This window comes from Euprymna scolopes, chromosome 6 (assembly GCF_053919585.1).
Source record: "Euprymna scolopes isolate OS-2025 chromosome 6, ASM5391958v1, whole genome shotgun sequence".
In the NCBI taxonomy this organism is placed as follows: Eukaryota; Metazoa; Mollusca; class Cephalopoda; order Sepiida; family Sepiolidae; genus Euprymna; species Euprymna scolopes.
In genome coordinates, this window is record NC_136487.1 from 140125377 (window position 1) to 140145833 (window position 20457).

At 31.0% G+C, this 20457-nt stretch overlaps 1 protein-coding gene across 1 annotated transcript in view; it reads right to left on the reverse strand.

The window, feature by feature from the left end:
* The window catches only part of LOC145277997 (zonadhesin-like), a 441395-nt gene that overhangs the window by 59642 nt on the left and 361296 nt on the right, over positions 1–20457 (reverse strand). Inside the window, exons 20-23 of the mRNA XM_080130167.1 lie at positions 19249–19269; positions 15878–15988; positions 9475–9716; positions 4160–4464 (exon numbers count right to left, since the gene is read on the reverse strand). Coding sequence (XP_079986293.1) covers positions 4160–4464; positions 9475–9716; positions 15878–15988; positions 19249–19269 — 679 coding nt within the window. The remainder of the gene's footprint in view (positions 1–4159; positions 4465–9474; positions 9717–15877; positions 15989–19248; positions 19270–20457) is intronic.

Below are 20457 nucleotides of genomic sequence, written 5' to 3' on the forward strand. Positions count from 1 at the left end.
GATTATTCAGTGTATATATATATATATATATATATATATATATATATATATATATATATATATATATAATCATTTTATGTATCTACATAAAATTTTATGTAAATATTTTCAGTATTTACTTCGACAGTGCTATTTAGAGCTAGGTAGTAAGTTTTGAATATATATATACAGGGTGGCCAAAAAGTCCCAGGACACTATACATGTATTTTTTAAATGTTTCTGTTATGTAAAAAAAAAATAACTCTTTTTTCACTTAAATAAATTTTTTCGGCCACCCTGTACATATAACCATTAAGCTACACAAAATCTTTCGCGTATCATCCTCGTCAGGATTCATCCGGCTAATTCATGAAATTGATATTGTTTTGTATTTTTATGTATCCACGTGGTACTGTCGGTGTTAATCAGCCAATCAGATTCCTAATTATTCGCACACATTTATTCTAGCAAATGAGCGCGTGCGCACCTGTTTATTCATGGACACGTATTTCACCGTTTAACAATTCATAAGAGTGTGTGATCATAGTGAAGTTTTAATAAAGTGATATGGTATAAAGTAATTATTTGAAACTTTATAAAATATGGCTTATTTGGCGAATAAATTTAAAATTATCGATAACTGAAATAGATTTTCAAATATAACTTTATTCTAAAGCTAAGTATTTGGTGTAATTGAAATACATAGGAAAAGTGTTAGAGAAAAATGGATTGATTAAATCAGCTTAGTATGAATTTATGTCATAATTCGTTAAACAAAAATCCATTCACGCACATTAAAATTATATAATCTGATCAGTACTTTTATGCAAATGTAAAAAAAAGCCAATTTAAAGAGCAACATCCAGAATGGCTTATACTACTTCAACAATTTTGAGACGGTGGAGAATCACAGTGAATGTAGTGGCAATCGCCCAAACTATTCAAAACGCTGTGGCTGAGCTGGTCGATAGCGTGAGTGTGTCTTTTCAACAGAAAATGATGAAATAATGTGCATAAGAATTAGCTGCACATCTTGTGCCCATCGCGTATTGCAAATTCTGGTTACAGCAAGATGGGGCAAGTTTTTACACTTCGACTTATTTAGACTCAGAAGTCCATGAAAGAGAACTTTGAAAGTCGATCAATAAGTCTCTAGACTGATTCTGGATGGACACCTCATAATTTAGACCTTAGCTGCCTTATGTGTTTCTCCGGATTTACCTTTAAACCCAGAACCATCCACGAACCCGGGGAAGGTCTCACGAAAGAAGACAGGGTCATTTCTCGATCGTTTTTAAGGATACCATGGACAGTCTATGCTTTCTCTCAAGCAATAATCACCAAAACATATTTCAAAGACTGATACTTTGATATGATGACTTAAACCAGTTATCGCTTAAGTTTCACTGAACTCTTTCCAAAAATTAACAAATGAGACCCATCAAAATTTAGGATCTCTTTTTTGACGGGGCGTGGCTTACTCTGTATTAATTAAATTTATTTGAGTACAAAAAAGTTATCCTTGAAGATCGTTTTTACTGAAGTAATTATCAATAAAAAAGACAATATGAAATTCATTAAACTCAAAACGTTTATACAAATAGACATTTGATGGGATCTTTTGCAGGTGCCGATTCCACTAGCCAGTGTATAACGCTACCGACTATCAAAATGATGATTGTATGTTTGATCCCTTACTCGGTATGAGTGCTACTCTAGACGCACTGAAGGGATGAGATACAGCAATACAGTCTCTGTGGATGATTACGATATATATATATATATATATATATATATATATACATATATATATATCCTCTATAATAATATAATATAAAGCTGAACGTTTGTGTGTGTGTGTGTGTGTGTGTGTGTGTGTGTGTGTGTGTGGTCACGAATAGGCTCCTATATGGTTGACTATTTAAAAAAAAACACTGATTACATATAATGATAGAAGATGTATCAAGGATCAGGAATGGGTATGTTTGATCTGGCAGAACGGTGGTTCATAGAAATTGTGGGGTCTGCGTTCGCAGTATGGAAATAAAAAATGAAAAAAAATGTTTACAAGGGGTTTTGATATAGATGTACATAAGAATACTTTGATAAGTATGTTTCAACTTAAATAGAGATGGTATAATAAAATCGTGGGGTCTGCATTAGCGCCTGTACTCCATAGAAATATGGCACAAACTTTAATAAAGACTTTTCATATCTATTTGCGTAAGTATATTTTGATAATTATGTTTCAGTTTGAAGAAATATGGTATAATAAAATTATGGGGTGTTCGTTCGCGCCTGACATCCATAGAATGTAAATATGTCAAAAAGTTTAACAAGGTTTTTAAAAAAGGGTGAGGGTCCACAATAACACCTTAACTTTAATCTTAATTCACGTTAGCTTTTATTTATTTTTTTTTAGTTGAATCATATTGTGTCGAATGAATTCACCTCATAAATTCGCGTTCTTATTAAAGTGAAAGCCAAAAAAAAGTCGGAACTTTAAACAATTCTAGACACAAATTTTGCATAACTCCGTTTTTTCCTTCTTCACTTGCACGTGGCACTCTTTCGAAAATAGATAAATAGATAAATGATAAAAAATAATAACGTTACTTGTTATCGTGTCAAAAGAAGGAAAAATCCTGCTCTTGTGATTACGTGTCTTTTTTACAAACATTTAAGCCTTTTTATTTTTATTTATATATCTGTTTAATCTTTTTTTGTCAGTGTACTAGAAGGAATTCAGTTGATTACAACCCTTTCTGCGTGTTCTTTACATTACAATAGTACAACCCTAAATCCGAGGGCGCAATACTACACAGTTCAATACTGTAAAACTGAAACGAAGCTGTTCTGCTTGAAAAGGGCGCCATTTTCTTCTTATTCATATTTATATAGATTCTTTGCTTTAAAAAACTAAAATAATTACGCGTTTACTTCTTTAATATACCATTTTGCTGTTTCGGATTATTTTACTAAAGTAAGTAAAACTTCATTATTTTTCAAAACTGTTTTTGTTCCTTTGTTTTTCGATATTTCGTCGATATTATTTAGTAAGAGTGTTTAGCAGAAAAGCTAACAAATGACTACCCGAAAAAATAAATATACAAGAAATAAATGTTCCCGTAGTCAATAAAAGTTCAGTTCATGTTTTTTTTTTTGTTTGGAAATAGTTTTTAATGCTCTTTACTTGAAATAATTTCAGCGAACCGAAATTAAAACGAAATTTGAGGCGATAACTACTTAAATGAATATTTATATAAACTACACATGCCATAATCGAATATTCCTCAAGCACAAAATAACGGAAAACATTAAAATATGTTTATAAATATTCCTTACGTTGACAAAAATCTCTTAAATTGTTAACACAGAATGCTCAGGTGCTCCTCCTTTAAATGGAAAACGGGGGCTCTCCATTTCAAAGTCGCTGCCATTTTGATCTTTTTACCCCGATTCGTGAATTAAAAAAATTTTTTCTTGCAAACTACTTAAGAATACAAACCAATGAACTTTTCTACCATAAAAGTAATTTTTATTGACTATGGTAACATTTATTTCTTGTATATTTATATTATTATATATATAACGTTTTCTCTTTGTAAGGAAACATCATTTTGTTGGTCACTCTTGGCTACGAATTGAAACAAAGTTGATATAAAAAGAATATATTTTCGCGAAAATTATCTTTACTTTCATCATATTTTGCTTAGGGTAAAATTTTTGAGTATCAAAACCTATCTCTTTACAACCACCTCCTTTTCATAATCTATCATACTTTCATCAATCACAGTTCATTTTCTGTAGGCTGTTTTTGAACCCAGTCAACAACGGGTACTTCTGCTAGTATATATATATATATATATATATATATATATATATATATATATATATATATATATATATATATATAAACAAACTCCGATTAATATTTTAAGGGATTCCCACCAGAAATGCTTCCTTGTTTTCGTATTCAAATTCTATGCGAAAAATTTTTCCTATACCAGCCCATAAGTAATCAAACCCAATTCACACAATTGATCAATGTTCGTATTTCCATAGTGTTCCTAAACTTAATGATTCGCCTTATTAACCTCGATTAGTTCTTAGCCTTGACAAATATTGATTTAATAGTAACAGTAAATAAATAGAAACAGTAAACGCTTGTTTTACTTACTTTTTGTCGTAGGATAATACCGGCTTCAAGTAGCTGTCACCAACAAGATTATTCCTTTTTGGGTTGTCGGTGACGTCTGTGCCGTTGGAGAGGCGAAAGTCATCGTGGTTCCGATCACAGTCACCGCAGAGTCCAGTAAGTTTATTCGCGAAAAATCTTGGTATCAGCACCTTGATTGTGTTTGTAGCGCCAAACAGGATTTTAATACCACATCTGGTAGATAAGCCATTTACGTCTCCAGATCTAAAGATCTTAACTTTATCGTTCAAATAAGTAGATGTTGGATACTTAAGTTGCCCATCAAACTAAGAAAGATTAAAAAAATATGAAAAAAAAAAAAAATGAAAAACACGTAATCAGAGTCACAGATGGGATAGTTTCTGTTCTTATTTCAAGTGTTATTTTTGTTTAAAACACTTCTTTTTGTTTACATGCATTAAGATAGTAATTTCAAAGATTAAGTCGATTCAATTCGGGTTACGAATAGAAAATATTTTCTACTACTTCAGTATTCTATCTGTAATCGAAGTTTTCGATCCAGTTTTAGTTTCACAACACGCATGTCCCCAGATCAGAAGCACGGGCCTGTGGCTATGAAATGCCTCCCTACTTTGCTGAACTTGCATTCTTGAACTTTTCCATCTTCTCGGCCATCAAGTTGTTTTTGAAAGGAAAGCGTTTCCAGGATGATAGAGCCTGGATTTCCAAAGTCACGTCGTGATTAGAAAACATGATGTGTTTTACAAAAACAGCTATCATAGCTGCATTAAACGATCGAAGAAATGCGATACTCTGGGTGGTTCCTATGTAGAAAAACCTGAAGAACTCTGCAAATTTTCATTGCTCTACTATCATGAGAAGTGGGCTAGCTGTATTACGTACTGAATGATAGCAGTTTCGAATATTAGGCCAATTTAGTTTGGATAGCAAATAGAAAATATTTGCTACCACCTTAGTATATAATCTTACTATAGATGAAAGTTCTCGATCCTGGACTCCGCTCATCACGACCGTCACACTCGCTCATGATATTTTGATCACACAAATGATGGTGCAACTGCGACTATTTGTTTTGGATGCTCTTTCAAAGGGAGTGTTTGGGTTTATTCTTTCTTATAGGAGCTCTCACTGGGCACATAGGAATCTAGACGTCTATCTTTTAATATATTTTTACTGGTAAGTTGAACTAGATTATATACAACATTACCTTTTGTAAAACCACGTATTTACTTTTGTTAAATGTACAAATGAGCTAGTCTGACTTTTCTCTTTGGCTTTATCTATTCATGAGAACAGACGTGCTTTTGAAACATCTTCTCCTCCCACCATTGATTAGAAGACGTTTCTAATATTACGGTATATAAGTAAGAGTAATCTTAAAGAAAAAATGGATCAACATACAATTGTGTTCTATTATTATTTTGTCAATAACTATACTCACTGCTACTTTTACAACTGTAGTGAACACCCAATCACGTTTGTAAAACCAAATATTTATGATATTTTGTAATAACTTCGTAATATGCTTCCTCATTTTGGTGATGACGTTAAATCAACGAACGATTTCTCTAGAAGAAAAATTTGAATGCCCGATCTTTTCGATGGTCGCATTGAAGTCAAATATGGACGATGTGTCACGTGATTCAATAACGTTATAAACACACACAAAACGACATCGAATGACGCACAATATCTAATAGTGATTAACGTTACAACGAAAACAAGCGAAAAAAAACTATTAAATAACGTTACGAATATACACAAAACATTAAATAACGTTACAATGACTAACGACGCATAATGTGATAAGGATATAAGAACACACAAAGACAATATTGGATACCATTACAAAAACACCAAGGAAAACGATATCGAATCACGTTATTATAGCCAAAATAATACTGATAACGTTACAGTAATGCATTACACTACGACGGCACGCATATATAATATCATATAACGTTACGACAAGCAAAAGTATTGGGTAAATGATATAGATAAATAACGTCGGGTTAGGTAACAACTACATAAAAAAGGATTAAGGAAAACATTACAACGCACAGAATATTTCTTAACGCAGTAACGACAAACAATGACAACAATGGATAACGTTAATAATACGCGTAAAATGATAACGTTACAATAGCGCAGTAAATATATATTGTATAACGTTAGAACAACACTGAAACAATATTGTATAACGTTATATACAGTTACGACAACGCAAAATATAGTCTACACTATTATGACGACATCCCAAAACAATATTGCATAACATTACTAGTACACACGAAAACCAATATCAAATAATATTATAAAGATATTAAAACATAAATTTGGATAACATTACACTGACACAAAAGAACAATATTGACAGCGTTACACTACATTATATATATATATATATATATATATATATATATATATATATATATATATATATATATATGGTGGATTATTAGTATACTTGGCCAGCAGAATTTTTCTCTAATGCATATTTCATTGAAGAGCAGGGAAATTCCTGTTTGTTTCTCTTGCAATTTATTTTTTCTTTTTGATAGGGTAATGTTCGAACGTTGTGTTCGAGTGTAAAAAGAAATTTGTCGTAGTTGCGAACGTTTTCAGCTTCCATAAGTCGTTCTCAAACGAGTGATAATTAAAAATAGCGTTAGTCAATTTATTGAAAAGACGATTAAAATCATTTAAAATCATTAAAATAGTATATAACGTCACAACAGGAAAAAGTATTGGGTAAACGATATAGATAAATGATGTTAGGTGAGGTAAGAACTACATAAAAAGGATTAAGCGTGCCTTCCCCTTTATAATGAGTGTGGGTGATGGTGTGTTTTTTTATACGGATTAGTAAGGCTTAAATGATTGAGAGGCGCAGATCACAGTGTGAGATGGCTAAAATGGCGGTGTTTTTAATTAGTATATTCATAAAATGTGCTGTAAAGTGTTGATAACGAGCTATTAAAAAGTTAGGTTGTCTCACACTGTGATCTGCGCCTCTCAATTATTGAAGCCCTACTAATTCGTGTGATAAAAACACCATTAATCAAGCTGAATATGAAACGGAAGGCACGCTTAAGCGCTTTTAATGATTTTAAACGAATAAATTCGCAAATGCCATTTTAATTTATCACTCGCCTGAGGGCGACTTATGGAAGTCAAAAACGTTCGCAACTATGACAAATTTCTTTTTACAATAGAACAGAACGTTTGAACATTATCCTGCCAAAAAATGGATTGCAAAAGAAATATTGTCTCTGCTCTCCAACGAAACATGTATAGTGCATAATGTTGCAAAATAACATTGAATAACGTTAGGATATACAAAATATTAGATAACATTGAACAATATTGGATGACGTTACAAAGACACACACATATCAGTATGGGATAATGGCAACATGAAACACAAAACCAATGTTTATAACGTTGCAACAACACACAAAATAATATGAGATAACATTACAACGACACAGGAAAAAATTAGTAGAACACATTACAAGGATATACAGAAATAATATTTGTGCAAGCAATAACACACAAAAGTAACATTAGATAAGGTTACAACGTCACACAAATACAATATTTAATAACATTAAAACGATACAAAAATAATATTGAACAACGTTACAAGAACACACAAAAACCAATGCCGAACAATATTACAACACACAAACAAAATAACTTGATAACATTACGACGAAACAGAAACGGATATTGGATAATGCTGCAATACACAACATACATGTTGTATTACATTATAACGACAGGTAACGTTATTGGGTAGCGTTACAACAACATAAAAGCAGTATTGATAACGTTACAAGGACACGCATAATGTATAAGCAACATAAAAAACACTATTCGGTAGCGTTATTTCGACAGACACAAAAAAGACATCGTTTTAAACAATTTATAAAACTGTACACTCATGAGCAAAAAAAAAAAAAAAATGGGCCAAGAGTGAAAGAACAAAAAAATTGATTTTTCAATATTTTCTCATGAATTTTTGTTAATCTTAACTGGAAATTTCATTTTTGCAGATCATTATTATTATAGCATATAATAATAAGTGAAAAAATTAATCCTAAAAATGGTAAGACCGCATCTTGGCGAGGATATAAAAAACCGAATTGCAGAATTAAGGCAGTCCAAAATAACTTACAAGCTATTTTTTTTATATTTTAAGAAAAGAAAATGTGAAAACATCTTCTTCTGCAGTGAAGCGAATCGATTAAAGGTTTGAAGTCGAACGCTTGGTAAAACGGAAATCTGGATCTGGTCGCCATAAAGCATCCATTTTGGAGGACGACCACAGGCTTTAATTAACTGTTTTGAAGGATTGAAAGAAAACTTATGTTGACCTATCAAGGAATTCAAAACAGGGGTTGGAAATTCTCTTTCTAGATATACAATATCTAGACGAATGAAAGAAATGGGATTTTCCTCTAAAAGATGTGAAAAGAAGCCATTTTTATCTAAGAAGAACATCAATGATAGAAAGAGATTTTTCTCATGTTATGGCAAGAAATATACAGACTTGTTTAGGAATGTTTTCTGGTCAGATGAATCAAGATTTTGTCTTGTTAGTGATTCTTCCGATGCTCCCGAACGGTGCAATCGAAGAACTGGAGAAAGATTTTCGCCAAGTCGCATAAAATCGACAGTTAAACACGGGAATAGAGGGATAATGGTATGGGAAACTTTTACTGCAGCAGGAGTTGGAGAACTTATTCGATGTGAAAAGTCAATCAATGCAAAGGAATGCATTCAAATATTAAAAACAGAACTGTTACTAAGTATTCAGAATCTGGGAATATACCAGAACATTATTTTTCAAAATGATAATGCCCCTGCACACACTGCTAAAGTCACAGAAAAATGGTTTTCTGATAACTCAATTGATGTGATATTTTGGCCAGGTCAAAGCCCCGATTTAAACCTAATCGAGAATATTTGGTTCATAATATCTCGTGCACTGCCCGGAAGAACTTTTTTGAACAATGACAAACTCTGGGGAGGCTATGCAAAATGAATGGAATAGCATCTCCTCTTCACAATGTTACACTTTGGTTGAGAGCATGTCTAAACGGATTGATCTTTTAAAGAAATCCAAAGGGAATGCGATTCCGTCCTAAGCATTTATTAAAGTAAATGTCTTGTTCTGTGTTATTAGTCTCGTTTAAGTTTTCCTTGTTCAATTGTTCTTTGTTCAATATAGCTTTTAGTGCAATAAAATGTATAAAATTTGTTTGGCCCATTTTTTTTTGTTGCTCACGAGTGTACATGTCAGTTCATACGTATGTCTCATTCTTCGAGATGCTGAATTCGTGTCCATATATCGTCAGTTCAACCCGTTCTGGCAGAGCTGTACGGTCGATATCTTTGATCAATTTGTTCTTGATGTATATCTGAAACACACACGGGTCTCCCGGGTCGGTAGACTTAGAAAGCAAATAGGTACACGCTCCTTGGTAGGTGATTAGCTGGCCGTCAAAGGTGATGTAGTGAGGGTCGCCACTGACAGCGCAGAAGCAAACATCTGTAAGCAAAACAACCGAATGAAAAAGATGAATTCACAGTTTGCGCATTTTGTGACGTGAATACGTTATCAGATGGATGTGAAATACTAATTAATGCAAAGTAGAATGTAACTACCATGCGTGTAAATGTAACCAGAAATGTAACGTTTCGCAAATAAACTTAGATGGACTGAACTTCTTTCTTTTAAAAATCACAAGAAACCCTCTACAATCACTGATCGTCATGACTAATGCTACATTATCTAAGAGTTTTTCGTCCAAACACTTCGCATGAAAAATGAATTGAAATAAATACATTGAAGACAGTGGTAAGGTTACTGCAAAGAAGGTGGGCTCTCTCTACCGTGCTAGCAAATTACCTACACCTGGCAATATACTATATCTCTACAAAGCCACCATTCGCTAATGCATGGGGTATTGTTGCCATATCTGGGCTGGTGCAGATACCACTCGTCTTTCACTCTTCCACAGGGTCCAAAAAGAGTCTTCAACCTAATAGGTCCCGCACTATCAACAAAACACTAACCCCTGTCCCATCGCCGCAATATTTCATCCTTGTGCCTGTTTGACAAGTATGTAAATGGAATGTGTCATGACGAACTAATAGCACCTGTTCCCCTTCGATGTAAATACTTCTGACTAATCCGACAAGCAGCAAATTTCCACCCGTGTTACTGTAGATATCCCTAGATGTAGGAAAGCCTTTTCCCCTCAAGCTGATAGACTTTGGTATTCCCTCCTGATCTTCTAATTCCCTGACTTCACTGACATGCAGAAGTTTAAGTGTAATGTGAAACACACATCTCGTTGCTCAACTCCCTACATAGTGTCCTTGTAGATAGCCCCCATATGTCCAAGTTACACTGTGTCTTGTTTCGGATGCATGTCAACAGAAATGTAACGTAAGGTAAATAAACGTTAAATCAAATATAACCGTATGTAAATAAGCGACCGCTGAAATATAACGTTATAGGCGCAAAATATAACTACGCCATTTACTGTGAACAATATCTAATTATATAAAAAAATAAATAAAAATATAAGGTAATATAAGAAACACCAGCAAAAAACGTAATGATGATGAATCTAATAGAAAATGGATTCTATTTAAAAAAAAAATGCAAAAAGAAATGTAAACGCTATGTGATTAAACGATGTGTAAATTAATGAACGGAGAAGTGTAACACAATGGAAATAAATAAGAAAAGAGGTTTAAAATGAAACACTGTGCAAATATAGGATGAAATATGACAATATGTAAATAAATAAAGGATGAAATATGACAATATGTAAATAAATAAAGGATGAAATATGACAATATGTAAATAAATAAAGAGTGAAATATGACAATATGTTAATAAATATAGGATCAAATATGACAATATGTAAATAAATAAAGCATGAAATATGACAATACGTAAATAAATACAGAATGAAATATGACAACATGTAAATAAATAAAGGATGAAATATGACAATATGTAAATAAATAAAGGATGAAATATGACAATATGTAAATAAATAAAGGATGAAATATGACAATATGTAAATAAATAAAGGGTGAAATATGAGAATATGTAAATAAATAAAGCATGAAATATGACAATATGTAAATAAATATAGAATGAAATATGACAATATGTAAATAAATACAGAATGAAATATGACAATATTTAAATAAATAAAGGATGAAATATGACAATATGTTAATAAATACAGAATGAAATATGACAATATGTAAATAAATAAAGGATGAAATATGGCAATATGTAAATAAATATAGGATGAAATATGACAATATGTAAATAAATAAAGGATGAAATATGACAATATATAAATAAATAAAGGATGAAATATGACAATATGTAAATAAATAAAGCATGAAATATGACAATACGTAAATAAATAAAGGATGAAAAATGACAATATGTAAATAAATATAGGATGAAATATGACAATATATAAATAAATAAAGGATGAAATATGACAATATGTAAATAAATAAACGATGAAATATGACAATATGTAAATAAATAAAGCATGAAATATGACAATACGTAAATAAATACAGAATGAAATATGACAACATGTAAATAAATAAAGGATGAAATATGACAATATGTAAATAAATAAAGGATGAAATATGACAATATGTAAATAAATAAAGGATGAAATATGACAATATGTAAATAAATAAAGGGTGAAATATGACAATATGTAAATAAATAAAGGATGAAATATGACAATATGTAAATAAATAAAGGATGAAATATGACAATATGTAAATAAATAAAGGATGAAATATGACAATATGTAAATAAATACAGAATGAAATATGACAACATGTAAATAAATACAGAATGAAATATGACAATATGTAAATAAATAAAGGATGAAATATGACAATATGTAAATAAATAAAGGATGAAATATGACAATATGTAAATAAATAAAGGATGAAATATGAGAATATGTAAATAAATAAAGGATGAAATATGACAATATGTAAATAAATAAAGGATGAAATATGACAATATGTAAATAAATAAAGGATGAAATATGACAATATGTAAATAAATAAAGGATGAAATATGACAATATGTAAATAAATAAAGGGTGAAATATGACAATATGTAAATAAATATAGGATGAAATATGACAATATGTAAATAAATAAAGGATGAAATATGACAATATATAAATAAATATAGGATGAAATATGGCAATATGTTAATAAATAAAGGATGAAATATGACAATACGTAAATAAATACAGAATGAAATATGACAATATGTAAATAAATAAAGGATGGAATATGACAATATGTAAATAAATAAAGGATGAAATATGACAATATGTAAATAAATATAGGATGAAATATGACAATATGTAAATAAATATAGGATGAAATATGACAATATGTAAATAAATACAGAATGAAATATGACAATATGTAAATAAATAAAGGATGAAATATGACAATATGTTAATAAATAAAGGATGAAATATGACAATATGTAAATAAATAAAGGATGGAATATGACAATATGTAAATAAATACAGAATGAAATATGACAATATGTAAATAAATAAAGGATGGAATATGACATTATGTAAATAAATATAGGATGAAATATGACAATATGTAAATAAATATAGGATGAAATATGACAATATGTAAATAAATAAAGGATGAAATATGACAATATGTAAATAAATAAAGGATGAAATATGACAATATGTAAATAAATAAAGGATGAAATATGACAATATGTAAATAAATAAAGGATGAAATATGACAATATGTTAATAAATAAAGGATGAAATATGACAATATGTAAATAAATAAAGGATGAAATATGACAATATGTAAATAAATAAAGGATGGAATATGACAATATGTAAATAAATATAGGATGAAATATGACAATATGTAAATAAATAAAGGATGAAATATGACAATATGTAAATAAATAAAGGATGAAATATGACAATATGTAAATAAATAAAGGATGAAATATGACAATATGTAAATAAATATAGGATGAAATATGACAATATGTAAATAAATACAGAATGAAATATGACAATATGTAAATAAATAAAGGATGAAATATGACAATATGTAAATAAATATAGGATGAAATATGACAATATGTAAATAAATAAAGGATGAAATATGACAATATGTAAATAAATACAGAATGAAATATGACAATATGTAAATAAATACAGAATTAAATATGACAATATGTAAATAAATAAAGGATGGAATATGACAATATGTAAATAAATATAGGATGAAATATGACAATATGTAAATGAATAAAGGATGAAATATGACAATATGTAAATAAATATAGGATGAAATATGACAATATGTAAATAAATATAGGATGAAATATGACAATATGTAAATAAATATAGGATGAAATATGACAATATGTAAATAAATAAAGGATGAAATATGACAATATGTAAATAAATAAAGGATGAAATATGACAATATGTAAATAAATAAAGGATGAAATATGACAATATGTTAATAAATAAAGGTTGAAATATGTCAATATGTTAATAAATAAAGGATTAAATATGACAATATGTAAATAAATAAAGGATGAAATATGACAATATGCAAATAAATAAACGATGAAATATGACAATATGTAAATAAATATAGGATTAAATATGACAATATGTAAATAAATATAGGATTAAATATGACAATATGTAAATAAATATAGGATTAAATATGACAATATGTAAATAAATATAGGATTAAATATGACAATATGTAAATAAATACAGAATGAAATATGACAATATGTTAATAAATTCGAAAAAATTAAACCCTCTGTAAAAATATCAAAATGAGATAAAACGCAATCTAAATGAACAAATACTTGAATGTAATGTTATGTAAATGAACAACAGCAATAATGTGACATAAAGTCGAGATTTATATTAACTATGTAAGAAATGTTTAACAAAAATGTAACTCAATAAATATAAATTCAAAATAAATGTTACGTTAAGTTAATAAAGGCTAAAAGAAACAGAACATATGATAGAAAATATGATATTATGTTCATAAATGCAAAAAGGAATGCAATACAATGGACATTCATACAAAAGGAAATTCAATACTATTTACACGCATACAAAAAGAAATGCAATTTTATGAACATGTATTCCAAAGGAAATGCAATAATATTTGCATGTATACAAAAGTATATTCAATATTTTTACATGCATACAAAAGAAGAGACAATACTATGCACAAAAAGAAATGCAACACAGGGTGTCCGAATGCCAATATTTCGGGTACTTGGCACATTTCTTTGACACACTGTACTATGTACATGCATGCAAAAAGAAATGTAATACCATGTATATCCATTTAAAAAAGAAAAGGCAATACTATGTACTTTCATACAAAAGGAAATGCAATACTATGTACATGCATACCGAAAGATATGCTATGCTGTGTATATACATACAAATATAAATGCGGTGCAATGAATATATACATACAAAAAGAAATGTAATGCTATGTTCATGCTTACAAAATGAAATGCAATGATATATGCATACAAAATGTAATGCACTGGTGCGTGCATGCATGCATAAGTAAATGCAATACTGTGTATATGCACATAAAAGAAAATGCAATGCTATGTACATGAAAGAAAAAGGAAATGCAATGCAATGAATATGTATACAAAAGAAATTTGAACGATATGTACATGCATTAAAAAATAAAACTTGCTCAACTGACCCTGCAGAAGATGATCGAATCGGGCTAATGGCTTTTCTCTGAGGAGATGATCCGACATTGAAAATGCATGGATTAAGGAAAATTCTTTGAATTGTATCTTTGTTCAAATAATAAACTTTTTGTTTTGAAAACTTATATTTTTCTGAACGAAATTAATATATATATATATATATATATATATATATATATATATATATATATATATATATATATATATATAAAAGGCTAATATCTCCAGAGGTAAAGTAACCAATTAAGTTTAAAGAGGTTAATTCAAGAGTGATCAATACAGAGTAAGGCAAGTTATACTATCTATTTATTTTTACATAAGCAGTAATATGTTGCTGCACAGCCATGAGCATGTTTCGGTCAGCTAGATATTAGCAACTAGAGACTTCTTATGCATTCATGACCCGAAAGTTTCAACTCTCTGTTGCAGATATTGACGGTGTGAGACTCTAAAAAAAACAACCTCTGTCATGGAGTGCATTAGAAGCAGAGATGCGTCGTTGACTTTCTGCCAAAAATGCATTGAGAAAAAGCTGTTTAATCGTACAACTCCTGTCTTCGTAGCTCTTCAACATAGTTAAAAAAAAATAGGAGGATTTACTTTTGAAACCACTCTTGTATAACAAAGCGCACTCCGGACGCCCATGCTCAACCATCGTTCATCGCTGGTAACACGGGAATGAGAATGACGATGATAATAGAACAATAAAATCTGTTGCAGAAAAGGTCGCTTGTTGTAATGGCGCCACTTCTGTCTTCATATCTCTTTAACTTTTCAGGTTAAACAAAAACAAACAAAAAGGCTTTACATTTGGAGCTACTCTTGTATTTATGAGGTTAAGTGTATTGGATAGGCACGTGCTTCATTACCTTCGCATAGATTATTTCCATTACGCAGAAATCCCGGTTTACAGACGCATTCTCCGTCTAAACATTCAGTGTTCGGGGGACAATCTCCACATTTACTTGAGTCTTTTAATACTGAAATATAGATGATATCCATAAGTTTTATATATAAAATCATATCAATGCATAAGAAAATGTTTCTATCTTAAAAAGCACCATATAGAATATTTATAATAGATAAGAAACCAAAAATTATGCCATTTTATAATAAATAGAACTATTTATTTTTATAAGCTAAGACTTTCGAGATTTAAAAATAGCTTTTTCAGAGCAAGACTTGTTTCTTTTGCCCCCCCCTCCTTTCCTCATCTTATTAGTAATGATCTCTAGGGTGGGATGAACCTCCCATTCGGATAGAAAATGTTCATGTAAATCTAGTCTGGAGGATGTATTTTATTTGGTGGCACACGTTTTATATAAGTTGAAAATCAAAAACAAACAAGCCAAAACAAAAAGTAAACACAGAAATAAAAATAACTTTGTATTTAAAATTTTTTCATTGTAAACAATTTAGCCGATACGATTAATTGAACACAAGTTCTCACATAAAATAATTGAGTTTCTATCTGCCTTTTTTTTACAAAACGGCACTTAAATCTAAAAAAAATCGTTTTACTTTAATTGTATGTATACTATCAGAATGCGATGATGAGAACAAAGAGAATTATACTATGAAGGGTAATTTGAAAAATCTTGTTATCCCTACAAGAAAAGGGCAGCCCCAAAAGTAATATTATCTTTATCCCCCCCCTCCAAATTGTCCAAAAATTTTGTTACACCTCCAAAACCAGGTGAACTAAAAGTCTAATTACCCTCTAACAAAACGTGTAGTCTGAAAGTTTTATAACTCTCTAACATAATGGGTGATCTGAAAGTCTTATTATACTCTAACAAAACGTAACATGGGGCCACAGCCGAGACGTAACTCACTACACGAGTTTGTAGTGTACCTATTTACTATGCCTCCCCATGGGACAGAGTTAGACACCAGGGTCGTTTTTTAACGTGGAGAAAAGGTACAAAAATAAAAATTGTCTCACTCTCAGTCGTGACTGATTTCTCCTCCACCGAAAGAGAACAAGAAATAGAAGTGCAGCATCTGAAGAACAGATGGTATTTATTTGCTCCCCCACTGAGCAAATTAGGCACAAGGCCGTTTTTAATGTGAGGTAAAAACCAGCTCCCCTAAAAGGGGTCACTGGTTACTAAAAATAATAATTGTCCCAGTATAGAGGGTTTCCCCTCCATTGACTGGTACAAATTATCTTAAGTGCAGCATCTGAAGAACAGATGGTATTTATTTGCTCCCCCACCGAGCAAATTAGGCACAAGGCCGATTTTTAATGTGAGGGGTGAAGGGGAAATGGGGACCAACTCCCCGGGGAGTAGGGGAGCTGGATAGTGACAATTGGTATGAAGGGTTGCCCCTACATTGACCAAGGTCTTATATGTGGGGTTGCCCCCACATATGGTCTTTGCTTGCAGTATCTGCCGGAACAGATACTACACTTTGATCTTGTCCCGAAGGCCAAGTTTTTGTCCACATCTGAATACTTAATGCTTCGCCAGGACTATCAAAGGTATATTTTTTATCGTGACACCATCACTAAATGGGTTGCTTACCACAGCTCAAGAGAGGCCCATGTACCCTCGAGAGAAGGGTAGACCGCACCAGTTTCCTAACTTGGTATTTTTACCTCGCAGTACATACAGCGCCTCACCTTTCCAAATAGTCACTCATCTGGTATTGGCCAGGCTCTACGTTGCTTAACTTTGGTGACCTGGCGAAACCGGTGTGTCAACGTGATTGTGTTGTATAACAAAACTGGTGGTCTGAAAGTCTTATTACTCCCTAAGAAAACGAGTTATTATACTCTAACAAAACGGGTGATTTGGAAGTCTTATTACGATCTAACAAAACGTGTATCCTGAAAGTCTTATTACACTTTAACAAAACTAGTGGTCTAAAAGTCTTATTGCCCTCTAACAAAATGTGTAGTCTTAAAGTTTTATTATACTCTAACAAAACTGGTGGTTATTGCGAGTCTTATTACTCTATAACAAAACGTATGGTTTGAAGTCTTGTTATTGCGTACAAAAGTCTTGAAAGGTCTGAAAGTCTTGAAAGGTCTATACTATAAAGGGTAATTCAAAAATCTCGTTACAACTACAAGAAAAAGGGCCCGAAAATAATATTATCTTTACCCAATAATAGTAGTTCAAAAGTCTACTTACATCTACCAAAAGGTTGGTCTGAAAGTCTAGTTATATTCTACAAAATATGTGGTCTGAAAGATTTTACACTTTACCACAACGGGTTGTTTGAAAGTCTTGTTACATCCTACTAAAACAGTTGAATCGAAAGTACTCGTGATACATGTGGAACATTTATTAATCTTTTAAAAAAAACTTGACTAAGAAAAAATGATTAGCCAAATTGAAAATATAAAAAAAAGTATAATTAGGCGGAAGAATTCTGTTATTTGACAATGTTTGCATATATTTTATACATCCAGACAATTTGGTTGTAAACGGCAAACAATCATGTGCTTCTATGTTACACTTTCACATACGAAAGATTTATATATCCGTTTCATTGTTGTGTTGAACCCAGACTTGTTTTGTCTGCCGATAAAACCATTCGAATGCCGATGTTTCTAAAATGTTTATTTGAAGAGAGAAAGAATGTGTGTACTATAAAAACGTCAGATGGACAGACCACTTTTTTGTAGGTGTGAGAGATAGAGAAAAAGAAGACAGACAGACAGACAGATGGATAATGGTTAGATTATTTCACTACACCCAACAACCATACGCATTTAAATTCAGACACGTATTTTCTGCTTAAAATCCCGCCAGCCCCCCAAAAAAAAAAAAAATCTCCACTCGGAAATCACGTGACTTCGTAACTTCCGTCTCGTGTAGCCTCTGACATTTTAAAAGTGTCACTCAAAATGTTCTCTTAAACATGACACTTGCTATGTAGTCCTTTTTGCTATGAGTTTCTTTTAGGATTCAATCTTTATAAAGTGTGTTCTAACTCTTTAAAGTAAGAAGGATTAAAAAATATAAGAGTTTTTAGACGAGACAAAATTCCTTTAGCGGCCATCGAAATTCTGATCACATGGTGTCCCATGTGTGCGACCTTCTAACAACACATTCAGTTTTCATGCAACATTTCGTCTGATAAAACTCTAACCTATTCTAGGTTTCAACTGAAATATAAATGTAACCAGAAATGTTTGTATAAACAAAATAAAACAAAATATTAAATAATTATAAACTTTAATATTGAACGTTATTATATATTAACATACTTATTGAAAAGTACTTACCCGCGTATTTTGCAGTTTCCGCTGAAAGAGAATACAAGATCGTTAATATGCACGGAAGACAATATGGTTAGGTCAATAGGATACTTTCTCTAGACAATTATGATACGTTTACTTATACTAATAAATCATCACTTACAAAGTGAAAGGCCACTCGAGTGTAAAGCAATAATGAGATTGTAAGTCGCATAGTGAACAACACTATGAGATGATTGAAACGAAGGATGGAAAATGGCAACATTTGATAACTTAAAAAATATACAGTTCAACTTTTGTTGGCATTAAATCGTGTTTTAAGTCAGTAGGGATAAACAGTTAAAGTTCTTTGATATAAAAGTGATCACTTCGAATTTAAAATAGCCAAATAAATCTATACACGAAAAAAAGTATAGGTTATAAAAAACTAGCAGGGAAACCGGGCGTTGCTCAGGATTGAATGAAGATTAGCGAATGTTTCACCTTCCCATATTTTATTGTCATCGAAATCGGTAAAATCATCCATTTTCGATCAAATTAATTAATTACCTGTTCTAGTTGGGGACTCACTGCGGTGCACCGGAAGGATGCTTAACATGCGTCCCCGCAGTGACTTAGTCTACAATACACTGTAGTCTATATTGCACCGTAGAGAACTTCCTGTTTATTTTATAAAATTATTTTGTATAATAGCTTAAATTAAAGTTTAAAATGCAAATACCAAGTATCATGTTTCAATTGTGCTCTAAACAGAAATATTAATTTTGAACGCATCCCTGTCATATCAAAGAATCTATAGTTTATTTTATATGTCAGGCCTTTTTGCTTGTGCGGTAATAAAACTTCTCAAATGTACTCGTTAAGTTAATGATAAGCTGTAAAGGCGTTAAATTTAGTCAAAATTGTAAGTTCCTTCCGGATTTTTCCAATTATCTGTTATCAATAGAAGACATTCCGATACAAAATCTGAAAACACTGGTCGAAAAAGATTCTATGTTCCGAAAAGTGCTATTTTGGGCTATTTTGATCCTGTTGACCCCCTCGAAACGCAATCAAAAATTTAAAAATCTGAGAATGTTCCATTTCCTCCCTTGAGTAGTTGTAACGTCATGCAAAATTTCAGAAAAATGTAATGAATAGTCATTGAGAATTTTTGGAACGAACGGACAAAGGTGAATTCTAAGGTCCAAATACGACAAAGTCGTCGAAATAATAATAATGATAATGATAACGATA